This window comes from Symphalangus syndactylus, chromosome 14 (assembly GCF_028878055.3).
Source record: "Symphalangus syndactylus isolate Jambi chromosome 14, NHGRI_mSymSyn1-v2.1_pri, whole genome shotgun sequence".
NCBI classification, from domain to species: domain Eukaryota; kingdom Metazoa; phylum Chordata; class Mammalia; order Primates; family Hylobatidae; genus Symphalangus; species Symphalangus syndactylus.
In genome coordinates, this window is record NC_072436.2 from 115,185,262 (window position 1) to 115,201,851 (window position 16,590).

General features: G+C 53.3%; 1 protein-coding gene across 10 annotated transcripts in view; it reads left to right on the forward strand.

Moving 5' to 3' along the window:
- The window catches only part of CREBBP (CREB binding protein), a 156,472-nt gene extending 146,562 nt beyond the window's left edge, over nt 1–9,910 (forward strand). For all 10 annotated transcript variants that reach the window (XM_055242835.2, XM_055242836.2, XM_055242830.2 and 7 more), the window contains 3 exons: nt 3,076–3,237; nt 3,540–3,821; nt 5,100–9,910. In XM_055242835.2, the coding sequence (XP_055098810.1) occupies nt 3,076–3,237; nt 3,540–3,821; nt 5,100–7,256 (2,601 nt within the window). In that variant the 3' untranslated portion in view covers nt 7,257–9,910. The remainder of the gene's footprint in view (nt 1–3,075; nt 3,238–3,539; nt 3,822–5,099) is intronic.
- Nucleotides 9,911–16,590: the final 6,680 nt, after the last annotated feature.

Sequence of the window (16,590 nt, forward strand, 5' to 3'; positions counted from 1 at the left end):
GGAGGTTACCGCGTCCAAGACAGGCTTTGCGCAGCCGAGTCCCAGCCCAGGAGAGGGGGCACCTGCCTGTGGCATGGCAGCAGCGGGGTTGTCCAGAAGACAGGCCCGATAGAGGCTCCTGCTGGGTCAGCCTTCCCTGTGCACCGGGGACATGCATGTGTTAGGAGGCGGGATGCTGAGGTGTCGGCATGTAGACCTGCTGTCCCTTGTGTGTTTGGTTCATGGACAACAATGGGCAGGGACATGCCTTCGTCAGCAACACCCCAGGAGCTCACTCTGGGGGTCAGCCTTAGTGAGGGCCGGTGCGTGGGGTGGAGCACTGCTTTGCCATTAGCTCTGCTCTGTATCATGCTGTGGATTCTGGGAAATGGGGAGAGGCTCGCGATAGTGTCAGGGATGTGCCCAGGGAAAGCTCCAGAACACAGAACACTGCTGCTCGGGAAGACCAAAAAACAAAACTTCTAAAAATTACTTGTCTATATTTTCTTAATTTCATGAACATATTTATTTTATAATTTTGTAAAAATAGACTTCCAGGCCGGGCGTGGTGGCTCATGCCTGTAATCCCAGCACTTTCGGAGGCCAAGGCAGGTGGATCACTTGAAGTCAGGAGTTTGAGACCAGCTTGGCCAACATGGTGAAACCCTGTCTCTACTAATAATACAAAAATTAGCCAGATGTGGTGGCGGGCGCCTGTAGTCCCAGCTACTTGGGAGGCTGAGGCAGGAGAATGACTTGAACCCAGGAGGCACAGGTTGCAGTAAGCCAAGATTATGCGACTGCACTCCAGCCTGGTGACAGAGCGAGATTCCATCTCAAAAAAAATAGGCTTCCTTGGCGGATCACGAGGTCAGGAGATTGAGACCACAGTGAAACTCCGTCTCTACTAAAAATGCAGGGCGTGGTGGCGGGCGCCTGTAGTCCCAGCTACTCGGAGAGGCTGAGGCAGGAGAATGGCGTGAACCCGGGAGGCGGAGCTTGGAGTGAGCCCAGACTGCGCCACTGCACTCCAGCCTGGGCGACAGAGCAAGACTCCGTCTCAAAAAAAAAATAGGCTTTGTTTTAAGGCTGACACAAAAATTGAGCACAGAGTTCCAGTATATTGCAGCACCCAGTTTCTCCTGTTAGTAATGTCTTACCTTACTGTGGCACATTTGCTGCCACGGTGAGCCATTTGTTGATGTTGATGCATTATTATTAACTTAAGTCCACACTTCGTTCCAATTTCCTCAGTTTTCCCGATGTCCCTTTTCTGTCCCTGAATCTTGCGGAGGACCCACATGACATTTGGGCTCCTCAGGCTCCTTGTCAGTGAGGCGGGATTTTTTTTTTTTTTTTTTTGAGACAGAATCTCGCTCTGTCGGCCAGGCTGGAGTGCAGTGGCGCCATCTCGGCTCACTGCAAGCTCCGCCTCCTGGGTTCACGCCATTCTCCTGCCTCAGCCTCCTGAGTAGCTGGGACCACAGGCACCCACCACCACGCCCAGCTAATTTTTTGTGTTTTTAGTAGAGACGGGGTTTCACCGTGTTAGCCAGGTTGATCTTGATCTCATCACCTTGTGATCCGCCTGCCTTGGCCTCCCAAAGTGCTGGGATTATAGGTGTGAGCCACCCCGCCCGGCTGGATTGTTGAATTCTCTCTGGACTGACCCCTCTCTTTGAACACCAAGAGTCTCTCTCATCTTGTTAAAAATGAAACTCTCTGGCTGGGCGCGGTGGCTCATGCCTGTAATCTCAGCACTTTGGGAGGCCCAGGCGGGCGGATCACCCGAGGTCCGGAGTTCAAGACCAACCTGACCAACATGGTGAAACCCCATGTCTACTAAAAATACAAAAATTGGCCGGGCGCGGTGGCTCACGCTTGTAATCCCAGCACTTTGGGAGGCCGAGGCGGGCGGATCACGAGGTCAGGAGATCGAGACCACGGTGAAACCCCGTCTCTACTAAAAAATACAAAAAATTAGCCGGGCGCGGTGGCGGGCGCCTGTAGTCCCAGCTACTCGGAGGCTGAGGCAGGAGAATGGCGTGAACCCGGGAGGCGGAGCTTGCAGTGAGCCGAGATTGCGCCACTGCACTCCAGCCCGGGCGACAGAGCGAGACTCTGTCTCAAAAAAAAAAAAAAAAAAAAAAAAAAAAACAAAAATTAGCTGGGTGTGGTGGCGTACACCTATAATCTCAGGTACTAGGGAGGCTCAGGCAGGAGAATTGCTTGAACCTTGGAGGCAGAGGTTGCAGTGAGCCGAGATCGCGTTATTGCACTTCAGCTTGGGTGACAAGAGCGAGACTCTGTCTCAAAATAAAATAATAAGTAGCCGGGCATGGTGGCGGGTGCCTGTAATCCCAGCTACTCAGGAGGCTGAGGCAGGAGGATCACTTGAACCCAAGATCACACTGCTGCACTCCAGCCTGGGAACAAGAGCAAAACTCCGTCTCTGAAAAAAAAAATAAAGCTCTCTGTTAAAGTGTAAATGAATGACAAGCCTGCGTTCTTTCCAGAGGAGGAGCCTGTGGGCTGAGAGCAAGCGCACCCTCAGTCAGTAAGGCATAGCACTGATGGCCCCGGCAGGGAGCCAGCCTGCTCTCGGTGGGCCTTGAGTGGACCCTGCAGGGGCCTCGGAGTCCCTGCTCTTGATGGGGCAGCTGCTTTTCCCATCAGCAGCTTTCCTGTCTCCTGGAAGCTCTCATGCTTTCTTGGGTATGTAGAGCCTTCCTCAAGGCAGACAGCTACTGACCACAGTTGTGACGTGGAATCTTCTGCGTCTGGTTGTGGCACAGTGGAGACAGCCCCCACTGCCCTCATTTGTTAATTTCTGAACTCGCACTCTGGGTCTCTTTTCCCCTTTAGAGGCAGCATGGCATAAAGCTGATAATGACACCAGCCTGGCCGAGGACAGGCCCTGCTCTGTCCCGAAGGCAGCAGCACCTACAGCCACCTGTGGCCGTTCGCGTATGGGGTCTGCCTGGTGGTGACCTACTTTGGCCTGAGCTTCCTGATGCCCACAGCCTGGGAGCTGGGCATGCATGCCAAGTGTGGAGGGGCACTTGCCTGGTCTCACAACCTTGCATGTTGTTGCAGGGCAGTCAGGGCGACAGCAAGAATGCCAAGAAGAAGAACAACAAGAAAACCAACAAGAACAAAAGCAGCATCAGCCGCGCCAACAAGAAGAAGCCCAGCATGCCCAACGTGTCCAATGACCTATCCCAGAAGCTGTATGCCACCATGGAGAAGCACAAGGAGGTAGGCATGGGTTGCAGTGCTGCAGCCGTGCCTCCAGCCGAGAGGAGGGAAAGACTTGCAGCTGGCGGTTGTGGGCCCGCGTGCAGGTCTGTGGTGGGAGGGAAGTGGCCCCCAGGAAACCAAGTGGACCAGTTGGGTGACATCAGGCAACATGTCACCAATTCCGTTCCATCCCAAGGCATCAGGGCCATCAGACTCAGCCACCTGCCTATTCTGCAGGCTGGGTGGCTGCGCCTGCCCTGAGCTCACCACTGGAGGTGCCATGTCCCTTGTGTGGGACTAAAGCCCCTCCGCTCCTGCAGGTCTTCTTCGTGATCCACCTGCACGCCGGGCCTGTCATCAACACCCTGCCCCCCATCGTCGACCCCGACCCCCTACTGAGCTGTGACCTCATGGATGGGCGCGACGCCTTCCTCACCCTCGCCAGAGACAAGCACTGGGAGTTCTCCTCCTTGCGCCGCTCCAAGTGGTCCACGCTCTGCATGCTGGTGGAGCTGCACACCCAGGGCCAGGACCGCTTTGTCTACACCTGCAACGAGTGCAAGCACCACGTGGAGACGCGCTGGCACTGCACTGTGTGCGAGGTAGGCCTTGCCCCCACCCCCACCCCCACAGCCGGCCTGGGGTCTGACAAAGCATCCTGTCCCTTTGCATGGGTGCCAGGGTTGGTGTCTGTACCTGATGGCGGCTGCACTGACTCCAGAAGTAGGACGGCGTCACAAGGCAGAAGGCATTGCTGTGTGTGTGTTTCCTGAACCTGCTCTGTGTAGCCACAGCCACAGGCCTGACCCTGGGGACAGCCAGAGGGAGGCTCTGCTGGGAAGTCTGGCCTGTCTGTGCCCAGTTCTAGTCTTGCTAAACGGCTGGAAACACCCGCTGTCATGTTGGCGGCTTGGGCCCCTCTGGTCGCTTGTTCCTGAAGGACCCCACAGTCATGCTCCCTCACTTCCCTCTAGGAATTTTGACCCCCCTGTGAAATGGCGTGGGTGTCCCTTGCATGGGCCGAGTCAGGCTGTGCAGGGCAGGCAGGTGACAGATCCCAACATCCCCCTCCCAGGACAGTCACCATCACCTGCCAACCCGGAGCGTGCTCACTTGCTGTGGTGTCTGTAGCGGGGCAGAGTGGGTCCTTAGCAGAGTGAGGGCCTTTCTTCTCTCCCCACCTTCACACACTTCTTCTGCTTTCCACCTTTCTCCAGTCTCTTTTGTCCTCTTTCTAGTTTCTGAATGTGGCGGTTTTCCTGTCTTTTTGTGAACACAGTCATGGTACCTGGTCTTAGGGCTCCATCAGGTTGCCAGGTCCAGGCAGTTTTCAGTAACTTGGGCTTGCGCGTGGAGAAGGCCCGCTGGTGCACTGCAGATAGCGTAGGCCTTCCCAGAGGCACTTCACGGCAGCTGTCGGCGCTTTGGGAGGGACCGGCCTCCCTCAGCCTTTCACTGTCAGGCTTCATAGTTGGAGTACAGGAGGTGGACAGGCTGTGGCAAGGGCCGATGTGACTCCCAGGTCAGAAGAAGTCGGAAGGAATGGGGCTGGTATCTACTGTCCATGAGCTCACAGGCAAGGGGTTCTCGGGGCATGGGTCAGGTTATCTTTGAGCCTTCAGGGCTGTTCCCAGGAGTGAAGGTCCTTGGGAGCAACACATAGGCAGTCCATGCCCCCGTCCTGTCCATGATCCCATCTTGTCCGTGCTCCCATCCTGACTGTGCCCCCGTCCTGTATGGGTCTCCTACCTGTCCGCGCTCCCATCCTGTCTGGGTCTCCTGGCACAGACCCAGACTTAGCGGTGGAGGGAAGCAGCCAGGGTGCCTGGTGGTACTGGGTCCCATGCTGACACCGGCCTGTCCCCTTTCCTTGCTTGCAGGACTACGACCTCTGCATCAACTGCTATAACACGAAGAGCCATGCCCATAAGATGGTGAAGTGGGGGCTGGGCCTGGACGACGAGGGCAGCAGCCAGGGCGAGCCACAGTCAAAGAGCCCCCAGGAGTCACGCCGGCTGAGCATCCAGCGCTGCATCCAGTCGCTGGTGCACGCATGCCAGTGCCGCAACGCCAACTGCTCGCTGCCATCCTGCCAGAAGATGAAGCGGGTGGTGCAGCACACCAAGGGCTGCAAACGCAAGACCAACGGGGGCTGCCCGGTGTGCAAGCAGCTCATCGCCCTCTGCTGCTACCACGCCAAGCACTGCCAAGAAAACAAATGCCCCGTGCCCTTCTGCCTCAACATCAAACACAAGCTCCGCCAGCAGCAGATCCAGCACCGCCTGCAGCAGGCCCAGCTCATGCGCCGGCGGATGGCCACCATGAACACCCGCAACGTGCCTCAGCAGAGTCTGCCTTCTCCTACCTCAGCACCGCCCGGGACCCCCACACAGCAGCCCAGCACGCCCCAGACGCCGCAGCCCCCCGCCCAGCCCCAACCCTCACCCGTGAGCATGTCACCAGCTGGCTTCCCCAGCGTGGCCCGGACTCAGCCCCCAACCACGGTGTCCACAGGGAAGCCTACCAGCCAGGTGCCGGCCCCCCCACCCCCGGCCCAGCCCCCTCCTGCAGCGGTGGAAGCGGCTCGGCAGATCGAGCGTGAGGCCCAGCAGCAGCAGCACCTGTACCGGGTGAACATCAACAACGGCTTGCCCCCAGGACGCACGGGCATGGGGACCCCGGGGAGCCAGATGGCCCCTGTGAGCCTGAATGTGCCCCGACCCAACCAGGTGAGCGGGCCCGTCATGCCCAGCATGCCTCCCGGGCAGTGGCAGCAGGCGCCCATTCCCCAGCAGCAGCCCATGCCAGGCTTGCCCAGGCCTGTGATATCCATGCAGGCCCAGGCGGCCGTGGCCGGGCCCCGGATGCCCAGCGTGCAGCCGCCCAGGAGCATCTCACCCAGCGCTCTGCAAGACCTGCTGCGGACCCTGAAGTCGCCCAGCTCCCCTCAGCAGCAACAGCAGGTGCTGAACATTCTCAAATCAAACCCGCAGCTAATGGCAGCTTTCATCAAACAGCGCACAGCCAAGTATGTGGCCAATCAGCCCGGCATGCAGCCCCAGCCTGGCCTCCAGTCCCAGCCCGGCATGCAACCCCAGCCTGGCATGCACCAGCAGCCCAGCCTGCAGAACCTGAATGCCATGCAGGCTGGCGTGCCGCGGCCCGGTGTGCCTCCACAGCAGCAGACGATGGGAGGCCTGAACCCCCAGGGCCAGGCCTTGAACATCATGAACCCAGGACACAACCCCAACATGGCGAGTATGAATCCACAGTACCGAGAAATGCTACGGAGGCAGCTGCTGCAGCAGCAGCAGCAACAGCAGCAGCAACAACAGCAACAACAGCAGCAGCAGCAAGGGAGTGCCGGCATGGCTGGGGGCATGGCGGGGCACGGCCAGTTCCAGCAGCCTCAAGGACCCGGAGGCTACCCACCGGCCATGCAGCAGCAGCAGCGCATGCAGCAGCATCTCCCCCTCCAGGGCAGCTCCATGGGCCAGATGGCGGCTCAGATGGGACAGCTTGGCCAGATGGGGCAGCCGGGGCTGGGGGCAGACAGCACCCCCAACATCCAGCAAGCCCTGCAGCAGCGGATTCTGCAGCAACAGCAGATGAAGCAGCAGATTGGGTCCCCAGGCCAGCCAAACCCCATGAGCCCCCAGCAACACATGCTCTCAGGACAGCCACAGGCCTCGCATCTCCCTGGCCAGCAGATCGCCACATCCCTTAGTAACCAGGTGCGGTCTCCAGCCCCTGTCCAGTCTCCACGGCCCCAGTCCCAGCCTCCACATTCCAGCCCGTCACCACGGATACAGCCCCAGCCTTCGCCACACCACGTCTCACCCCAGACTGGTTCCCCCCACCCCGGACTTGCAGTCACCATGGCCAGCTCCATAGATCAGGGACACTTGGGGAACCCCGAACAGAGTGCAATGCTCCCCCAGCTGAACACCCCCAGCAGGAGTGCGCTGTCCAGCGAACTGTCCCTGGTCGGGGACACCACGGGGGACACGCTAGAGAAGTTTGTGGAGGGCTTGTAGCATTGTGAGAGCATCACTTTTTTTCCCTTTCATGTTCTTGGACCTTTTGTACTGAAAATCCAGGCATCTAGGTTCTTTTTATTCCTAGATGGAACTGCGACTTCCAAGCCATGGAAGGGTGGATTGATGTTTAAAGAAACAATACAAAGAATATATTTTTTTGTTAAAAACCAGTTGATTTAAATATCTGGTCTCTCTCTTTGGTTTTTTTTTGGGGGGGGGGGTTCTTTTTTTTTCCGTTTTGTTTTTGTTTGGGGGGAGGGGGGTTTTGTTTGGATTCTTTTTGTCGTCATTGCTGGTGACTCATGCCTTTTTTTAACGGGAAAAACAAGTTCATTATATTCATATTTTTTATTTGTATTTTCAAGACTTTAAACATTTATGTTTAAAAGTAAGAAGAAAAATAATATTCAGAACTGATTCCTGAAATAATGCAAGCTTATAATGTATCCCGATAACTTTCTGATGTTTCGGGAAGATTTTTTTCTATAGTGAACTCTGTGGGCGTCTCCCAGTATTACCCCTGGACGATAGGAATTGACTCCGGCGTGCACACACACGTACACACACCCACACACATCTATCTATACATAATGGCTGAAGCCAAACTCTTGTCTTGCAGATGTAGAAATTGTTGCTTTGTTTCTCTGATAAAACTGGTTTTAGACAAAAAATAGGGATGATCACTCTTAGACCATGCTAATGTTACTAGAGAAGAAGCCTTCTTTTCTTTCTTCTATGTGAAACTTGAAATGAGGAAAAGCAATTCTAGTGTAAATCATGCAAGCGCTCTAATTACTATAAATACGAAACTCGAGAAGATTCAATCACTGTATAGAATGGTAAAATACCAACTCATTTCTTATATCATATTGTTAAATAAACTGTGTGCAACAGACAAAAAGGGTGGTCCTTCTTGAATTCATGTACATGGTATTAACACTTAGTGTTCGGGGTTTTTTGTTATGAAAATGCTGTTTTCAACATTGTATTTGGACTATGCATGTGTTTTTTTCCCCATTGTATATAAAGTACCGCTTAAAATTGATATAAATTACTGAGGTTTTTAACATGTATTCTGTTCTTTAAGATCCCTGTAAGAATGTTTAAGGTTTTTATTTATTTATATATATTTTTTGAGTCTGTTCTTTGTAAGACATGGTTCTGGTTGTTCGCTCATAGCGGAGAGGCTGGGGCTGCGGTTGTGGTTGCGGCGGCGTGGGTGGTGGCTGGGAACTGTGGCCCAGGCTTAGCGGCCACCCAGAGGCTTTTCTTCCCGGAGACTGAGGTGGGCGGCTCAGCAATGGCCCCACACATTCGAGGCTCACAGGTGTATGTCGCTCACACAGTTAGGGTCGTCAGTTGGTCTGAAACTGCATTTGGCCCACTCCATCCTCCCTGTCCACTGTAGCTGCCACCCCCAGAGGCGGCGCTTCTTCCCGTGTTCAGGCGGCTCCCCCCATACACAACTCCCAGAATCTGAGGCAGAGAGTGCTCTAGGCTCTCGAGGTGCTTCCTGACTTCCCCCTCCCCACATCCTGCCGCTGCCGCGCAGCATGTCCCGTGTGGCCTTTGAGGAAATGCTGAGGGACAGACACCTTGGAGCACCAGCTCCAGTCCCTGTTACAGTGAGAAAGGTCCCCCAGTTCGGGGGATACTTGCACTTAGCCACATGGTCCTGCCTCCCTTGGAGTCCAGTTCCAGGCTCCCTTACTGAGGGGGTGAGACAAGTTCACAAAAACCGTAAAACTGAGGAGGACCATCAGCAGGGGAGCTGAAGTTCATCCCCTAGTCTACCGCCCCCAACACCCAGAGAACTCACTTTATCCCTAGTCCTCCAACAAAGGCTGATCTAGGTGGCGGGTGATGGTAAATTTAGAAATCATGCCCCAAATAGCTTCCATTTGGGCCCTTTGCATTCACAGATATTTTTTAAATACTTGAATACTTGGTTTGGAAATCTAAATTCGAGGAACCTTTCTAAGAAATTGGAAAGGTCCAATCTAGTTTTAGCACAGAGCTTTGAACCTTGACTTACAAAATGTAGAATAATTAAACCAAGTAAAAATAAGACCACCATCTGGCACCCCCGACCCGCCCCCATTCACCCCATCCCAGGAGGGGAAGCACAGGCCGGGCCTCCAGTGGAGATTGCTGCCCCTGCTCGGCCTGCTGGGTTCTTAACCTCCACCGTCCTCTTCATCTTTTCCACGCGTGGGGAAACCTTGAGCCATGCGTTCAAACAAGAAGTGGGGCTAGAGCCCGGGAGCAGCAGCTCTAAGCCCACACTCAGAAAGTGGCGCCCTCCTGGTTGTGCAGCCTTTTAATGTGGGCAGTGGAGGGGCCTCTATTTCAGGTTATCCTGGAATTCAAAACTTTATGTACCAACCTCATCCTCTTTGGAGTCTGCATCCTGTGCAACCGTCTTGGGCAATCCAGATGTCGAAGGATGTGACCGGGAGCATGGTCTGTGGATGCTAACCCTAAGTTTGTCGTAAGGAAATTTCTGTAAGAAAGCTGGAAAGCCCCAACGCTGTGTCTCATGCTGTATACTTAAGAGGAGAAGAAAAAGTCCTATATTTGTGATCAAAAAGAGGAAACTTGAAATGTGATGGTGTTTATAATAAAAGATGGTAAAACTACTTGGATTCAAAGATGGTTCAGATTGGCTAATGACTTAGAGTTAGCTCAACAGCTCGTCATTATAGGATTGCAGATGTGGGCCAGGTGCGGTGGCTCACGCCTGCAATCCCAGCACTTTGGGAGGCCAAGGTGGGTGGATATGAAGTCAGGAGTTTGAGACCAGCCTGGCCAAGATGGTGAAACCCCGTCTCTATTAAAATACAAAAGAATTAGCCGGGTGTGGTGGCAGGCGCCTAGAATCCTAGCTACTCAGGAGGCTGAGGCAGAGAATCGCTTGAAGCCGGGAGGCGGGGGTTGCAGTGAGCCGAGATCGCGCCACTGCACTACAGCCTGGGCGACAGTGAGACTTCGTCTCAAAAAAAAAAAAAAGATTGTAGGTGCTGGCCGGGCTTGGTGGCTCATGCCTGTAATCCCAGCACTTTGGGAGGCTGAGGCGGGCAGATCACATGGTCAGGAGTTTGAGACGAGGCTGGCCAATATGGTGAAACCCCATTTCTACTAAAAAAATACAAAAAATTGACCAGGGTACAGTGGCTCACACCTGTAATCCCAACACTTTGGGAGGCCAAGGCAAGCAGATCACAAGGTCAGGAGTTCGAGACCAGTCTGACTACCATGGTGAAACCCCGTCTCTACTAAAAATAGAAAAATTAGCTGGGTATGGTGGCGCACGCCTGTAATCCCAGCTACTCGGGAGGCTGAGGCAGGAGAATCGTTTAAACCCGGGAGGTGGAGGTTGCAGTGAGCCAAGATCGCACCACTGCACTCTGGCCTGGGGGACAGAGCAAGACTCTGTCTCAAAAAAAACAAAAAAAGAAAAAATTCAGCCGGGCGTGGTGGTGCGCACCTGTAGTCCTAGCTACTAAGGAGGCTGAGGCAGGAAAATCGGTTAAACCCAGGAGGCGGAGGTTACAGTGAGCCAAGAGCATGCCACTGCACTCCAGCCTGGGCAACAGAGCGAGACTTCATCTCAAAAAGAAAAAAAACACTGCAGATGTTCAGTGGAGTTTTTCTCTACAGAGCGTGTGTTTGACGCTATCTTTGAAATTCTAGCATGTTAAAGACATAGAATGAGCTGTCCCTGGATAATGTGGCATGGAGAGGCTTCTGCTTCTAAGATCTCAGGTTGGGCTGGGCACGGTGGCTCACGCCTGTAATCCCAGCACTTTGGGAGGCCAAGGTGGGCAGATTGCCTGAGCTCAAGAGTTGACAACCAGCCTGGGCAACGTGGTGAAACCCCATCTACTAAAATACAAAAAATTAGCCAGGCGTGGCAGCTTGCACCTGTAGTCCCAGCTACTCGGGAGGATGAAGCAGGAGAAGTGCTTGAACCCGGGAGGCGGAGGTTGCAGGGAGGCGGAGGTTGCAGTGAGCCGAGATCACGCCATTGCATTCCGGCCTGGGCAACAGAGTGAGACTCCGACCCAAAAAAAAAAAAAAAAAAAAAAAAAGATTTCAGGCTGAAGACATGTAACTGTCTTCCTTTTTTCTTTTTGAGACAGAGTCTCTCTCTGTCACCCTGGCTGGAGTGCAGTGACGTGATCTCAGCTCACTGCAACCTCTGCCTTCCGGGTTCAAGCGATTCTCCTATCTCAGCCTCCTGAGTAGCTGGGACTAGAGGCATGTGCTACCATGCCCAGCTAATTTTTGTATTTTTAGTAGAGGCAGGATTTCACCATGTTGGCCAGGCTGGTCTTGAACTCCCGACCTCAAGTGATCCACCCGCCTTGGCCTCCCAAAGTGCTGGGATTACAGGCATGAGCAAACATGCCTGGTCCTTTTGATTACTATAAAATGGAACCAAAGATTTTATTTGAAACAAAAATGCTTTGAGCATTGCATGGCGAAATAAACTTTTTAAAAAAGAAACACACCTGTCAGTAAGGAAATGATTGCACGTTAGTGGCCATTTTGCTACCAGGAAGTTCTTAGCACAGGACAGTGTGTGCCGGGAAGCTGAGGCTATACCCACAGTGCCGTAACGGATGCGCAGGGGCATGTAGACATGAGAATAACTTCATCTCAGACCATGAAGACATCGCAGCCTCATGGACGTATGGATTTTATGTGTTTATTTCACATGAATTACTTGTATACACTTCATAATAAATAGTCAGAGGTGGGGAAACATAGGTCCCTTATAAGATACTGAAGAAATTTAAGTGAATGTAATGCCCAGACTATCAAAGTAGATTCTGAGGAGCTCTGATGAGTAGATGACAATGCTTTGCAGTTGATCTAAATTGTGCATAAAACGGTGCTTTTGACATACTCACATCTTCTTATAAAGGATTTACTAGGAATCTTTTGGCTATGAGACCACTGTTAAATCAACTCACCAGATAGAAAAGTTCAACAGGAGCTAACACCTATAAAACACCTCAATTAAGAAAGTATTCCATGAAGGAAAAAAAAAAAAGGGCCGAGCGCAGTGGCTCACGCCTATAATCCCAACATTTTGGGAGGCTGATGCCGACGGATCACCTGAGGCCAGGAGTTTGAGACCAGCCTGGCCAACATGGTGAAACCCTGTCTCTACAAAAAATACAAAAATTAGCCAGGTATGGTGGCACGTGCTTGTAATCCCAGCTACTCGGGAGGCTGAGACACAATCTCTTGAACCCGGGAGGCAGAGGTTGCAGTGAGCCAAGATTGCGCCATTGCACTCCAGCCTGGGCGACAGAGCAAGACTGTCTCAAAAAATAATAATAAAGAAATAGATACAAGAAAGTATTGCATGGGCCGTGCACAGAGGCTCATGCCTGTAATCCCAGCACTTTGGAAGGCCAAGCTGGGAGGATTGCCAGAGGCCAGGAATTGGAGACCAGCCCGGGAACATAGCAAGACCCCTGCCTCTACACACACATACACACAATTTTGAGACACTGTTTCATTCTGTTGCCCAGGCTGGAGTGCAGTGGCGCAATCTCCCAATCTCGGCTACTGAAGCCTCCACCTCCCGGGTTTTTGTGTTTGTTTTTGTTTTTGTTTTTTTTTTGAGACGGAGGATCACTCTATCGCCCAGGCTGGAGTGCGGTGGCGCGATCTCGGCTCACTGCAACCTCTGCCTCCCGGGTTCAAGCGATTCTCCTGCCTCAGCCTCCCAAGTAGTTGGGATTACAGGCACCCGCCACCACGCCTGGCTAATTTTTTTGTATTTTTAGTAGAGACAGAGTTTCACCATGTTGTCCAGGCTGATCTTGAACTCCTGACCTCAGGTGATCCACCCCCCTCGGCCTCCCAAAGTGCTAGGATTACAGGCGTGAGCCACCACACCCAGCCGACCTCCCGGGTTTAAGCGATTCTCCTGCCTCAGCCTCCTGATTAGCTGGGATTACAGGCCTCCTCCCCACCACCAGGCCCGGCTAATTTTTGTATGTTTAGTAGATGCAAGGTTTCACCATGTTGCCCAGGCTGGTCTCGAACTCCTGACCTCAAGTGATCCTCCTGCACTGGCTTCCCAAAGTGCTGGGATTACAGGCATGAGCCACCATGCCCGGCCTATAAAATTTTTTTAAAGAATTAGGCCTGGCGCGGTGGCTCACGCTTGTAATCCCAGCACTTTGGGAGGCCGAGGCGGGCAGATCACGAGGTCAGGAGATCGAGACCACGGTGAAACCCCGTCTCTACTAAAAATACAAAAATTAGCCGGGCATGGTGGCGGGCGCCTGTAGTCCCAGCTACTCGGAGAGGCTGAGGCAGGAGTATGGCGTGAACCCAGGAGGCGGAGCTTGCAGTGAGCCGAGACTGTGCCACTGCACTCCAGCCTGGGTGACAGAGCGAGCCTCTGTCTCAAAAAAAAGAAAAAAAAAAAAGAATTAGCCAGGCATGATGCCACACACCTGCAGTCCCAGCTACAGAAGAGGCTGAGGTGTGAGGATCACTTGAGCCCAGTAGGTTGAGCCTGCAGTGAGCTACGATTGTGCCACTGCACTCCAGCCTGGGCAACAGAGCAAGACTCTGTCTCTTAAAAAAAAGATCCCAGCACTTTGGGAGGCCAAGGCGGGAGTATCACGAGCTCAGGAGCTCAAGACCAGCCTGGCCAATATAGTGAAACCCTGTCTCTACTAAAAATACAAAAATTAGTGGCGCGTGCCTGTATTCCCAGCTACTTGGGAGGCTGAGGCAGGAGAATCGCTTGAACCCAGGAGGTGGAGGTTGCAGTGAGCCGAGATCGCACCACTGCACTCCAGCTTGGGTGACTGAGACTTCATCTCAAAAAGGCCAGGCACGGTAGCTTACACCTGTAATCCCAGCACTTTGGGAGGACCAGGCAGACAGATCACCTGACATCAGGAGTTCAAGGCAAGCCTGGCCAACATGGCAAAACCCGGTCTCTACTAAAAATACAAAAATTAGCCAGGCATGGTGGCGTGCACCTGTGGTCCCATCTACTTGGGAGGCTGAGGTAGGAGAACTGCTTGAACCCTGGAGGCGGAGGTTGCAGTGAGCTGAGATCACACCACTGCACTCCAGCCTGGGTGACAGAGCAAGATTCTGTCTCAAAAAAAAAAAGAAAAAAGAAAGAAAAACTTGTAAGTATTGAAGATGTTTTTAAGGGGATTAGGAAGAGACTGGGACAGGTGAGATTATAGAGGCTGAGCTGCCGCCCCTGTGAGGCTGAGGGGATTGAGGAAGGAACACCACGCAGCCAGGAGTCCTGGGCCTGGATGGAGTAAGGGCCTCAGCCTCAACTTTGATTGAGTCCCCCAAATTCTGCCTTCCTCCTGTGGATAACAAAGTGAAGAGATGGGAAAATATGGCATGTGACAAACACTGTTTACATGTATTCTTGTAGGAAAACAGAGGTGGTTAAGTAACCATCAAGTTCACAGAGCAGCAAGAGACAGAGGGGGTGCCGGCCCTTAACCCTCTACTGGTAGACTGTCTGACACATCCTCTCTCCACACATTCACCTCAAACTCACTTTGGGAGTGCCTTGGGAAAGGGAGGAGTTTATAATGCACCGTAGCCCTCAAGCGTCGTGGCGGCAGTAAGTGGTAACCAAGGCCTTCCAAAGGCCTGTTGGGGATCAGCTTGCCTGTGTTGGATTGCCCACTGGTTAACTTTGGCATTGGAGAAAAGGAAGCGTTGACAGTCCTCATGCTGGGCACCCCTGGTGTCCACAGCGCCAAGCTCCTGGTGTGGGTGACACTGATCCATGCCCACCCAGTGCATGCAAGGGAGCTGAGTGATCAGCCGGCTTTATCATGTCAGATCCGCAGTCCCCATGGCTCCAGACTAGCAGCAAGAAAGACTTTTCTAGGCCGGGCGCGGTGGCTCACGCCTGTAATCCCAGCACTTTGGGAGGATGAGGCGGACGGATCACGAGGTCAGGAGATCGAGACCATCCTGGCTAACACGGTGGAACCTCGTCTCTACTAAAAATACTAAAAGAAATTAGCAGGGCATAGTGGCGGGCACCTGTGGTCCCAGCTACTCGGGAGGCTGAGGCAGGAGAGTGGTGTGAACCCAGGAGGTGGAGCTTGCAGTGACTCGAGATCGTACCGCTGCACTCCAGCCTGGGCGACAGAGCGAGACTCTGTCTCAAAAAAAAAAAGAGATGATTTCCTGAATGGAGTGATAAAGGGATGAAATGTGAAGCCGAGACACCCCCCACCCACCCCCATTCCCTGAGGACATGCTGGAAAGGGCTCTGCCTGGAGTGTGGTGATAGGGAACACAGGCAGGCCCATGCGGGCCTATAGGAGGAGGCAGAAGGAGTTTGGAAATGATTCTAAATCTGTGCATGTGTGTTGGCAGGGGGACCATTGGAGGATCTGAGAGACGGAGTATGATCCAGCTGCTGTGGAGGATGGGAGGCTGGCAAGAGTGGAAGCGGGGGGCCTGTCAGGGCTGCTGGAGTGGTCCAGGTGAGCGGACCCTGCTCTTCCACCCAAATCTGCCCACCCTCTTTCCATTCCCCTTCTCAGTTGCTTAAGCTGGGAACTTGCCACGTTCCACCTGGAAGCATTTCCTGACACATCCTCTTCCACCCAACTCTGTCCCGGCCCCACTGAAGGTCATTCTCCTGGCTCCTGTGCTTCTCTGCAGCACCTGCCATGAGCTGGAGTCGCTATTTTTGTACAGTTATTGGAGTGTGGCAGTGAATCTTCAGTGTGCCTCCGAATTACCTGGGAACCTCAGTGGAGCCGCCTGGGCCCCACTCCAGGACTGAGGGGGTGCTGGGAAATCGGCATTATGAGGCTGCAGCTGGGTCTGGACCAAATGTTAGACCAGGGTTTATGGTCTGAATCTCCAACTAGACTCTAACTTCCAGCAAGGGGTAAGGCAAAAATAAATTCTTTTTTTTGTTGTTGTTTTTTGAGATGGAGTCTCACTCTGTTGCCCAGGCTGGAGTGCAGTGGCGTGATCTCGGCTCATTGCAACCTCTGCGTCCCAGGTTCAAGCGATTCTCCTGCCTCAGCCTCCTGAGTAGCCTTAGCTGTACACAGGTGCACACCACCACACCCAGGTAATTTTTTTGTTTTTGAGACAGACTTTCACTCTTGTTGCCCAGGCTGGAGTGCAATGGCGTGGTATCAGCTCACTGCAACCTTCACCTCTTGGGTTCAAGCGATTCTCCTGCCTTAGCCTCCTGCGTAGCTGGGATTACAGGCATGCGCCACCACACCTGACTGATTTTTTGTATTTTTAGTAGAGATGGAGTTTCTCCATGTCAGTCACGCTG